Source organism: Hemitrygon akajei, chromosome 7 (assembly GCF_048418815.1).
Source record: "Hemitrygon akajei chromosome 7, sHemAka1.3, whole genome shotgun sequence".
Lineage (NCBI taxonomy): Eukaryota > Metazoa > Chordata > Chondrichthyes > Myliobatiformes > Dasyatidae > Hemitrygon > Hemitrygon akajei.
In genome coordinates, this window is record NC_133130.1 from 179081101 (window position 1) to 179094208 (window position 13108).

At 38.9% G+C, this 13108-nt stretch overlaps 1 protein-coding gene across 1 annotated transcript in view; it reads right to left on the bottom strand.

Moving 5' to 3' along the window:
* Nucleotides 1-924: 924 nt before the first annotated feature.
* Nucleotides 925-13108, bottom strand: part of nup188 (nucleoporin 188) — a 117329-nt gene continuing 105145 nt past the window's right edge. Inside the window, exons 43-45 of the mRNA XM_073052718.1 lie at nt 12347-12420; nt 4107-4236; nt 925-3590 (exon numbers count right to left, since the gene is read on the bottom strand). Coding sequence (XP_072908819.1) covers nt 3411-3590; nt 4107-4236; nt 12347-12420 — 384 coding nt within the window. The 3' untranslated portion in view covers nt 925-3410. The remainder of the gene's footprint in view (nt 3591-4106; nt 4237-12346; nt 12421-13108) is intronic.

Below are 13108 nucleotides of genomic sequence, written 5' to 3' on the forward strand. Positions count from 1 at the left end.
TTCTCTGGAGTTTGAATTTTGCTAAGAGATCAGCAGTTAAATTTAGTTAAGTGATCAACAATCTTTTTTGGAAAAAGGAGAAACTTTTTCCCTTAAGTGGTACATTACGTTGGCAGTTGTAATTTTATTTTCTTGTGTTCTCCTTTTGAAATCTGAAGAAACAAATTAAACATGTAGAGATTCCTGAAGAAACTAAAGCTTTATATATGATAAGCATATGAACTATTTCAATTTTAACAGTAAATTGTATCTGAAATAGGACAGGTCTGTCAGTTTTGGAAACTGTTCATGTCCTAAAAGGAAATAAAATGCACTTGGAAGTGTATTGTATATGTTTGATTTTCTGTGGATGCTGCGTTCAACAGCCAAGAACTAGTTTTTTTTTCTAACTTTTGACCTAAGCTTGTACATTGTGAAACAATATATTTGTAAACAATTATTTTGATTTAAGTTGTTTGAAATAAAAGGGAGCATGGGACATTTCCACATGTAGGGCCATCAATAAGTCCTTACCAAAGCACCTTACTTTCAGTTGTGGGGTTGAACTTCCACCAGCTGCAGGCTGATTTTTTTTAAAAAAAATAGTTGGTCACTTAAGTGTTCTGGAGTTCCAACATAACGTATGGCATCTATTAATAACCATCTGACTTGAGGACCACAATTGTTTGTCACAAACCATTAATAAATGATGACTGATTTTTACATTTTCAAATGGTGGCTGCTTTAATCTAGATATGGGTCCTAGTTAAATGAGACTGGTTAACACATGCTAATAAATACATGTTACATCTTAGTTTTAGATCTGTCTCAATTATTTTGTATTGTGGTAATTGCTCAACAAATTTTTAAAATCAATGGATAATTTAGAAGTTGTCATAAGTGACCTAACTTGCCAAAATTCTGCCAGAGCCACAAGCCACAACCTTGCTCTAGTATTACTCCTTTATTTTAAATGTCTTGTTCCTACAACCATTTCAAATGTAACTTTTTAAAAAATTAAAAGCTACATTCATGTTTACAGTGCATGCATCAGATTGCAGATTAAAGACAATCAAATTCAGTGGGAACCTGTTGTCTCTTCATTTAACAGTAGTACAGAACTATATGCGGAAGGAAGTCAATTGGATACCAATTCTGTATGTTTCCACCTGAGACTTTAAGGCTGCAAGCCAAAATGAGTATTATACCGTGTAATTTTTCCTTTCTCTAGGTAACCAAATGTGTATAAACAATTTATCCCCTTCAGCAAACAATAAAAATCCACACTTTTCAGTGAATCATTATAAAAGGTAAACCAGACTCCATTATCAGTAAAATATGTTTTCACATCTTTAACAACAGCAAACACTTGCACTAGGTTAAAGGAAGATGCCAGCACGCTTCAGTGTAGCAATATCTACGGGATCCACCACAGGTATTATTGTCACTTTTAAATGTATATTTTATAATTGCAAGACCCTGCTGGATGTACATCTCCCCCATCAGCAAGTTGCTCGTTGGCAGAGAAACTGAACTGCTGCTGCCTGCTTTTGGACATTGTTAATATGGAATGCAGCAAGTCTGATTCATAGGCGGGTTGCAAGGCAGCTGTATGGCCTTGGTCATAGCAAGGACTAGGCCTCAAGCTGGAGTGTTGCCTGCTTACAGCCACCTAGAGGAGAGGAGGTACAGCATTCAAGATGGGGTCTATATTGCATCCCCAGTGTTTGCATGGCAGAAGACAAGCTATATATAGTGTTCAGCTGCTGCAACATTCACACTCAGGGTCTTGGATTATATTTTTCGTTACTGTGTTTTACTGGTAAAAGAAATGACTCAAAGTAAAACGTAAGTGACCATGTCTAACAAGAATTTAACATATTCAACTTCTATTAAAAAAATTCTTTTAAAGATGGTAGCTACCTGTAAAAAATGTTATTGTTCAAAAGTTTTTACATTATTCAATATCTTGACTAAAGGCACTTTAAAAAATAGATCATAAAGATCTATACAATGCTCAGTGCTGCATAAATTAGTCTTGTAATTAAAAAGAAAGCAAACCTGAGCTGCTCATCTACTCCAGTTGAAACTATTATTATTCTTTTGATAATTATGACCAATTGAATTTATACAGTTTGCAAATCAGCATTGTTTAAACATCTTTAGCATGAACTTCTGCTTAATCACACAAAACGCTGGAGGAACTCAGCAGCCCAGGCAGCACCTAGGAAAAGAGTACAGGTGACATTTTGGCCCAAAACATGAACTATATAATGCCAAGCCATTTGGTGAAACTGGAAACTTAGTATCAAAAGGTGTAAATTAACAAAAAACAGGCCATTTATCTTCAGATAATGTGGGTATAATCTTCAATAAAGACTTACCGATGCAAACTATGGTCTACAATTTCCTATTTTAGAGCCAGCAGAGGGAAATTCGTCCACTGCTTCTTCAAATTATAATTACTGCAAAATCATCAAGTAGAAAATGACAGCACTTCCTACCTCTCTTTAAAGCCTTTAAAAAAAACCTCAGACCATCTTTAGGACTAAGAACAAAGAACCATTTCATGTATCCAAAACTCAGGTCTTGCTTTGTCCAAACTTGTTTCAGCAGCTCTCCTGAAATAGGATCTGTCATTATTTCTTTGTTCACTTAGCTCTTCTCATCAGTCAAAAAATGGCAGATAATGAAGTGCAGTCGCTACATGAAAAACAAAGCAGCTGGAAATACATATTCAAGATTCTTTGGCAAATTTTGCAAGAAACATCCAAGGGATGAAATGCAGTGTATATAAAGTAATAAATAGCTGTAAACTTTAATGGCACTACCATTCAATATGTAATGCAATATATCTTGATAACAAAAAAAACACTACAGGGATGCTTGGAACACATAAGGCCAATCAAGTAATCTTTTCACCACATCCACTCACTATCATTCAACTTGATGAAATTGTTTTAAGCTTTTAAGAAAACAGGGTTTAACAATGTTATATAAAAAATATTATATACTCCCGCCTTTAACACTACATTTCTACAACACAAAAGAAAGTCTCAATTTTTCTTGATACGAGAGATGGATGTCACACATATTGATGGGATGCTTATGTACAATTCTTCAATTGTTCAGGAACAGCTGCTATTTTTGCTAAAAGGCTACCATGTAATGTTCTGTAACTTCATTCCACTTATCCTTTAGCTTTGAGAAACAAGTGGTACATTTAAAAACTTGCACAAAAATGTATTTTCAATAATAAATTTAAGTTACCAATTATTCTGATTCACTCACCAATCTATTTGTCATTTATATTCACATTAGCTTTGGTCAGTAAAAAAAGACTGACAAAGAAAATATTGCATTTAAGTTATATATATATATATTCAGTCAGAGTTGCAGAGCATTAATCCTTGAGATTATTTTTCTCCTTGTTATCTCTGAATCTGTCGAACAAAGGCCTGGACCAGCTGTATTAAGGGTTCCTGACTTTCAGGACACAACTTGGACATGGAGCAGGTTGATTTGTTTGGAGGAGTCAGCAGTAAGGCTGCAGCAGGGGATGAAGGTGCTCCACGCCGAGAATATCGAGAAATACTAGACAGAACTGTACTCTGAAATAGTAAAGAAAAAAATAATTAAGTGACAGGGAAGGATCAAAAATTTCAATAGAGCTAAATACATGTGAGCTATGCTAACTTCCACTGGGGAGGTATTTATCCAACTCCACTAACCAAACCAGATGGTGCTTTCAGCGCATTTTTTTCTTCTGTCAGCCTGTATGCCACCTTCTGTGCAGCTTCAAAATGAATAAAGCAGAGCACTAAAATACACAGTGATCAGCTTTTCTGCATTGTTTTGAGTAACATTCCAAGTCCTTTGCTGTCCTCTGCAGTGCAAAGAAATAACTGCAGTCCATAAAATGTTATGATTTTCATCCACAAATCATAATTTGAAAATCCAGTTGCTGGCCGTGATACAGGAAGAATTTTCAGATAATAAAATAAACATCCTAGAGGAACTCATCAACAGATAATTATGAAATCTGAGATACAAGAAAACAGAAGTAAACAATGAAACATTTTCTATAATAGCTTGTAACAGCAGTAGAACATCTAAACTGAAATTACCAGCTCTGAGCTCAGCTCCTGCTTCATTCTCTGCTTGTCCCGTGCATGAACAGATGGGTCCTTCAGATATCTCACCGCTTGTGAAATCAATGCATAGAAACAGTTTTCCATTGTGAACCTCAAAAGCGCCCTTTAAAATAAATGAAAACTTTTAGCTTTGCTAGGGAAGGGATAAATGGAACTTTCCTTATCCAGGCTACCACTAATGTCATGAAATTTAACCCATTAAAATTCTATTAGCCAATGTCAACATGGAAAAGGATCTAGTGCTTTCCTGGTGTTTATGATGAGTAAACTCTTCTGGGGCTTCCAGCCGGGTATAGGTATGGATTATAACAAACCTTCTGATACCTGTAACTGGCTGGAAGCCTGAGAATCTAAAATGTCTAGCTAGAATGGTACAAGTTGATAACTCATCTTCTGCAAACAAGTATTTCACCTGTTTTACATAGAACCGTACAGACACTTTGGCTTACTCTAAGATTAATCTAACCTTTCCTTGCCCTCCATTTTTCAAAGTCCCTAATATATTTGTCTTCACATCATGCACTTACCATTTAGTGTAAAACCCTACCACTAACCACTACACTTTCCTCTAATCACCTTAAAAGTATATCCTCTTGTATTAGGTATTGCCATCTTGGGAAATAGGTGCTAACTGTCCACTCTATTGATGCCTCTTATACACCTCTATCAAATTAGCTCTCATTCTCTTTCACTCCAAAGATAAAAGTTTAGCTTGTTCAACCTTTTCTCATTAAAAAACATCAGCTAGCCCAGGCAGCATCCTGGTAAATCTCCTCTGCACCCTCTCTAAAACTTCCACATCCTGTAATGAGGTGACCATAACTGTACACTGTTTAGAAATAATTAAAGAGCATAGATTTATACTGTGCCCCTTACAACCTCATATTAATAGTTTGTTATTCACAATTTTTAAAAAAATCATTGTTAAAGGAAATGCAAATATCACCACACTGGAAGAATTTTCCTCCAGTGGTACCTGAGGACAAGGCATGAAGACATCACAAGAGCACAAGACAATGCAAATCAATACAACAATGACTCATGTTCTCAAATCTCCAGAACAGTGCCTCAATCCAAAAACTTATGACAATACAGGCACATTTTAAGCTAAAGCTAGCACTGCCGTAAGTCAGATCTATAAAACAATGAAGGTTACGATTATGTAACCATTATAATCTGTATGGTGGGCTGACTTTTAGTAAAAGTTATTAATAAAACTTTAAATTACAAACTTCACAGCAAACCAAAGAACAGCTGGTATAGATTAAATTACCCTCCCCAATCATACAATTCTGGCTTTCTGACAAGTATTTTGAGCTATACCAAACGTGTGGTCTGGGAACTACAGAAAAATCTCCAGGCTCTCAATACCATGGAAACAAATTCATCTAAACATTATAGTTTACCCGTGGCATTAAATGAGAATACACCAACATGAATACAGTTCAAAAGCATTCAGTTATGACATGGCATATATTTGATTGCACTTTAGTCAACAGCAGGTTATTCAACTGAACTTATCTATTATTCTTGGACACAACAGTTAAATTATATCTTTAGGCATTTCAGTTATGTTTCTCTTGGGCAAGCAAAGCATCTTTATCAACAACCACTTCCACCCACACCTTACTTGTTACTATGAGTGATGCAGTTATAAAAAAAATTTACAAACTTCTTCAGAACAAAGCTCTCACAAGGAAATATGCATACAGTTGAAAATCTGCCTTAACCTCTTTCCAGATCAAATCAATGAAAGACCATGCAGTTTACTGTGATTTGTGATGTATAAAATTGGAACAAAGTACATCAAATCCCTTGTGATAATTTAACTTAGAAATGTTTCCATTTACATTAATAAATAGAACCATTTGAGAATCCAAAACAGTTATTAATTTACTATCAAAATGAACTATTGGCTAGAGTCAACACAGTTTACAGTAACATAAACTACATAAGCAGAAGTCTGGAGTTCAAATTCCACAGTTGAAGGATGTGAAACTAAATTCAATAAATCTAACAATAAATCACTGCTAGTGGCAGAATAAAGGACCACATATGCTGGATTGTTGTTTTAAAAAAAACTCTTACGGGAAGTGAAACTGGCATTCCAATTCAGCTCTATGCATGCAACTTTAACCCACACAATGCAGTCAATTGTGAATTCATCTTAAGCCCCTGAACAAGCCACTTTCTTTAACATACACTAAAGATTCACACATTTCAAAATATTTGGCTAACAAAACATTAAAGAACATAATATGTGGCTTCTCGAACCCACTCCAACACAGTCTGATTTTCCCAAAATGTCTCCTTACCTTTAATGTAGAAATTTAATTTCTATATTAATTTTACCTTTAATTTTCTAACTTAAATATAGAACCATCAATTGATCTCTATTTTGAATACAATGTATGACTGAGCTAAACTGAAGAGGCATAACCTACTCAGTCTGGATTTATAAGACAAGAACCACTCTCATGAATCTTTGCTTTATTCCCTCCACAGGAAGAATATCTTCAAGTGTGAAAATCAAAACTGTACTCACTAATTCTCATGTGGTCTCATCAAAGTCCTAAATAATTTGAGTAAGGTACCCCTAACTCTGTACTCTTGCAGTAAAGACCATTGTAGTACTTGCCTTCCTGATTGCATGCTACAGCTACAACATCACCCTACAAGTTAGGATTTTGATAAACTAAATTCAAGGATCCTTTCAATACCAATCTAAAACCTCTTCTTCCATCTTGCAGTCACTTGCTGTATCAATGCCCACTCAACTGGCTGATATCTCATTACACACTCACATTTCCACTCAATAGAGAGCTTGCAAATAAAGCACAGATTTACACTGAGAATGGAAACATGAGAGACTGCAGACGCTGCGATCTGGAGCAACAATCAATCTACTTGAGGAACTCAGCGGATTGGGCAGCAAGGAAGGAACTGCTGATGTTTCAGGTCAAGATCCTGCCATCAAGACTGTGAGCATACATTGTGAAGTTGGGGCATTACACAATTCCCCCTGATTCTGAATCAGAGCCTGCCAACCTGAGAAGGACCCATTTATTCCCCCCCTCTTTTTCCCTTCCTGTTCACAACTTTTAATACAAGGTAATATATTGCCCTATTCCACTTGCCTGAGTCTTGTTCAACAACCGTCCTCCTCCCACCCATATGGTACTTTATCAAAAGGATTCCGAAAATCCTTATCGACCAGGATCGCCTGGTTCCCCCCTCAGGTAGTGATAGGGGATTCTATAGTCAGGGGGGTGGATAGGAGATTTTGTGGGGAAGATCAGGAGTCTCAGATGATATGTTGCTTCCCTGGTGCCGGGGTCCAAGACATCTCAGATCGGGTGCAGGTTATTCTCGAGAGGGAGAGCAAGAATCCAGATGTTGTGGTCCATGTAGGGACCAACGACGTGGGTAGGATGAGTGAGGGGGTCCTGCGTAGGGAGTTCAGGGAGTTAGGTGCGAAGCTGAAGAGCAGGACCTCCAGGGTAACAATCTCAGGATTGCTACCTGTGTCACGTGCAAGTGAGGCAAGGAACAGAAGGATTATACAGATTAATACGTGGCTGAGAGGATGGTGCAGGAGGGAGGGCTTCAGGTTTTTAGATAATTGGGCTTTGTTCCAGGGAAGGTGGGATCTGTTCCGACGGGGCAGTTTACACCTGAACTGAAGTGGTACTAACATTCTTGCAGGGAAGTTTGCTAGTGCTTCTTGGGGGGGGGGTTTAAACTAAATTTGCAGGGGGCAGGGATCCAGAATGTGAGAGAGGATAGCGAGATGAAGAATAAAGGACAAGTGGGGACTACACGGTTCCGGAACATTAAGTGTGTAGTAGAGAAAGGTGAGGCGGAACAAGTGATAAGGAGGACACATGTACAGAGGGATGGTCTGACGGAACATGGAGTTAAATGTGCAGAAAGAGTAAGTAAATTTAGGAAGGACAACAAAATTCTAGGGGCATATAGCCCGATGGGAGTTCGGGAAGCTGGGTTAAGCACAATAGGCAGAGATTCAAACAGAGAGAGGAGAAATGGGCTAAAAATTCTATATCTGAATGCACGAAGTGTCAGAAATAAGGCGGATGAGCTTGAAGCTCAGGTGCGAATGGGTAACTATGATATTGTTGGGATAACGGAGACATGTCTGCAGGGAGATCAGACCTGGGAAATGAATGTGCAAGGGTATACGTGCTATCATAGGGACAGAAATGTGGGCAGAGGGGGTGGGGTGGCCCTGTTGGTGAGGAATGAGATTCAGTCCTTTGCAAGGGGGGACATAGGATCAGGAGAAGTGGAGTCTGTGTGGATAGAATTGAGGAACAGTAAGGGCAAAAGGACCCTAATGGGTGTTGTCTATAGGCCACCAAACAGTAGCATGGATATTGGGTGCAAGTTGAATAGGGAGTTAACACTGGCATGTGGTAAAGGTAATGTTACAGTAGTTATGGGAGATTTCAACATGCAGGTGAACTGGGAGAATCAAGTTGGTGCTGGACCCCAGGATAGGGTTTGTAGAGTGCCTAAGGGATGCATTCTTGGAATAGCTTGTACAAGAGCTGACCAGGGACAAGGCTATTCTGGATTTAGTGTTATGTAATAAACAGGATTTGATAAGCGATCTTGCAGTAAAGGAGCCATTAGGAGGTAGTGATCATAATATGATAAGTTTTTATCTGCAATTTGAGAAGGATAAGGGCAGCTCGGAGGTGTCAGTGTTGCAGTTGAACAAAGGAGACTATGGAGCCATGAGGAAGGAGCTGGCCAAAGTTAACTGGACGGATATCCTAGCAGAAAAGACAGTGGAACAGCAATGGCAGGTATTCTTGGGAATAATGCACAAGGTGCAAAATCAGTTCATCCCCCGGAGAAGGAAGGATTCAAAGGGGGGGAAAGGGTTGACAAAGGAAGTCAGAGATTGCATAGCATTAAAAAAAAGGAAGTATAACAGAGTTAAGGTGAGTGGGAGGACAGATGATTGGGAAATTTTTTAAGGAACAACAGAACTTAACTAAAAAGGCAATACAGGGAGAAAAAATGAGCTGAACGCAAGCTAGCCAGGAATATAAAGGAGGATAGCAAAAGCTTTTTTTTTAGGTATGTGAAGAGAAAGAAGATAGTTAAGAACAATGTTGGGCCCTTGAAGAATTAATTGAGTGAAATTGTTATGGGAAACAGAGAAATGGCAGAAGAATTTAATAAGTACTTTAGATCTGTCTTCACTAAGGAAGACACAAGCAATCTCCCAGATGTATGGATGGGCCAAGTACATAGGGTAACAGAGGAAATGAAACAGATTGACATTAGGAAGGAAACGGTGATGAGTAGACTGATGGGACTGAAGGCTGACAAATCCCCAGGTCCAGATGGTCTGCATCCTAGGGTACTAAAGGAGGTGGCCCTGGAAATTGCAGATGCATTGGTAATCATTTTCCAATGTTCCTTAGTTTCAGGATCAGTTCCTGAGGATTGCAGAATGGCTAATGTTATCCCACTTTTTAAGAAAGGAGGGAGGGAGAAAACAGAGAACTATCGACCTGTCAGCCTAACATCAGTAGTGGGGGAAGATGCTAGAGTCCATTATTAAAGATGAAATAGTGGCATATCTAGATAGCAGTGATAGGATTGGGCTGAGCCAGCATGGATTTACCAAGGGTAAATCATCATGCTTGACTAATCTGTTGGAGTTTTTCGAGGATGTAACCTGGAAGTTAGACAAGGGAGATCCAGTGGATGTAGTGTACCTCGATTTTCAGAAGGCATTTGATAAGGTCCCACATAGGAGATTGGTGGGTAAAATCAAAGCTCAGGGCATCGGGGGGAAGACATTGACATGGATAGAAAACTGGTTGGCAGATAGAAAGCAAAGGGTAGCGGTGAATGGGTGTTTCTCGGAATGGCAGGTGGTGACTAGTGGGGTGCCACAGGGCTCGGTATTGGGACCACAGCTGTTTACGATTTACGTCAACGATTTAGATGAAGGCATTGAGAATAACATCAGCAAGTTTGCTGATGATACTAAGCTGGGTGGCAGTGTGACATGTGATGAGGATGTTAGGAGAATTCAGGGTGACTTGGATAGGCTGGGTGAGTGGGCAGATACTTGGCAGATGACGTTTAATGTGAATAAGTGTGAGGTTATCCACTTTGGGAGTAAGAACAGGAAGGCAGATTATTATCTGAACGGTGTAAAGTTAGGTAAGGGAGAAATACAGAGATCTAGGAGTCCTTGTTCATCAGTCACTGAAGGTGAATGAGCAACTGCAGCAGGCAGTGAAGAAGGCTAATGGAATGTTGGCCTTTATTACAAAGGGAATTGAGTACAAGAGCAAGGAAATCCTCTTGCATTTGTACAGGGCCCTGGTGAGACCACACCTGGAGTATTGTGTACAGTTTTGGTCTCCAGGGTTAAGAAAGGACATCCTGGCTGTAGAGGAAGTGCAGCGTAGATTCACAAGGTTAATTCCTGGGATGTCAGGACTGTCTTACGCAGAGAGAGGTTAGAGAGACTGGGCTTGTACACGCTGGAATTAAGGAGATTGAGAGGGGATCTGATTGTAACATATAAGATTATTAAGGGATTGGACAAGATAGAGGCAGGAAATATGTTCCAGATGCTGTGAGAGTCCAGTACCAGAGGGCATGGTTTGAGAATATGGGGTAGGTCATTTAGGACAGAGTTAAGGAAAAACTTCTTCTCCCAGAGAGTTGTGGAGGTCTGGAATGCACTGCCTCGGAAGGCAGTGGAGGCCAATTCTCTGGATGCTTTCAAGAAGGAGCTAGATAGGTATCTTATGGATAGGGGAATCAAGGGATATGGGGACAAGGCAGGAACCGGGTATTGATAGTAGATGACCAGCCATGATCTTAAAATGGCGGTGCAGGCTCGAAGGGCCGAATGGTCTACTTCTGCACCTATTGTCTATTGTCTAATCTGCTTGGCACATCTTCGAACAAATCTAAAAGAGGCATTAAATATAAATTTCTCTTTCACAAATCCACATTGACTTGATTTATGAAGGCCAGTGTGCCAAAAGCTCTCTGTGAACCTATCTACTTATGACACCACTTTCAAGGAATTATTCCCAGATCCCTCTGTTCTACTGTTCACTGTGCAAGTCCTATCCTTGTCTGTGCTTTTGTGTTGCATTTAAAAGAAAAGCAACAAACTCCTTCAGAACAAGACCAAAACTGATATTACATGAGGAGATATGCATACGGTTGCCCTAACCTCTTTCCAGATCAAATCACGTGGTTTATGATGATTTAGACCCAGCCTGTCCACAGTGATCAAGATGGCCATTTATATTAGCCTCACGCCTGCATTTGGCAAATACCCCTCTAAACTTTTCCTATCGATATACCTATCCAAATGTCTTTTAAGTGTTGCTATTGTACCCGCCTCAACTACTTCCTCTACCAGCTATGGCTGCCTAACTGAAAGAAGAATGTCATTAACCTGGAAAGGGTGCAAAAACCATTCACAAGGACACTGCTGGGACTGAGGTCTTGAGTTACAAAGACAGACTGAATCGCAGAGAGGAGCATAGTTAAGGCGATTGGACATAGCCTTTTTCCTAAGATAGGGGAGTTTAAAGCTTGATGGCATTGGTTTAAGGTAAGAGGGGTAAGATTTTCAACAGAGAGGGTGGTGGGCACATGGAACAAAATGGTAGAGGCACGTGCATATATGTTTAAGTACAGTTAGACACATACATGGATAGGAAACATTTAGAGGGGCAAACACTGGAAATAGGATTACCTTAGGTCAGCACGGAGGAGATGAGCCGAAGTGCTTATTCCCATACTGTTTTCACCCAAAGGATAGTCAGTATATGGAACAAACTACCTGAGGAAGTGGTTGAGGCAGATACAGTAATGACTTTTACAAGGTACTTGGACAGGTACATGTATAGAAAAGGTTTAGAGGGATATATGGACCAAATGGGCTGAAGGGCCTGTTTCTATGCTGTATAACTGAGTATACAATAGTCAAATATAATCAAGGCGAGGTGTATATGCAGGGCTTAACTTAAAACAGCTTATGGATAAGATTTCCCCAAAGTATACTGGTAAACTTAATTCAGTGCTTGGCTCTATGATAGTCTCACTAAACTCATTTCAATACAGTAGCTGACAGTAAACATGACACTTTATTGGAGCTAAAAATCTTTTTATGAAACACCCAGCTTTTCTAAACTTACTTTAAAGACTTTGTCTCTTCAGATGAAGCTAGTGGTATCATATTTAGTGACATGGGTTCCTTCTTCTTATCAATCTAGAAATAAAAAGAAACAGAGGTAAAACAAAAAATCTACATGCAACTGTTATGTCAGGAACAAAAGAAAATTACACATGTATTTCTTTGTAATATATACTACAGACTTATTTCTCCCCAACCTCAGGGTTATCAGGGGTATAGTTCCCATTATACCATCTGCCCTTTGGAATCTACTAAGCTAATTCTTCTTTATGTTTGCTGAACAGATGACACCAAAATGTAACATCACAACTGAGCAGATACTGCAATCACTGAAATTCCACACACATTTGTCTACAAGGGCCACTTGAAAACCATCAGAAACAGCAACCATGGTAGATATTCACCCCTCCATATCTTAAGGGGCTGTAAGACCAATTAATATTTTGAGCTCTGAAATATATCTGCCACAGAAAAAAATATCCACTTACATAGGCAAGTTCTATCTTTGTTAGATTCTTTGTCTACAAATAATAAACGAGAAATCAACATAAGCTTGATGAAAAGTAATTTACCAGGCATTTTTATGGATTCAACTTACAGCTAAATAATTTCAGATACACTGCATGTCCAGATTTCTGTTTTTAAAGAGTTTCAGTTTTCTGTCTTCTGTCCTGCCCATCAGGCGGGAGACACAAAAGCTTGAGAACCCGTATCACTAGGCACAAAGACAACTTCTTTGCTGCTGTAAAAAAAGATTCTTGAA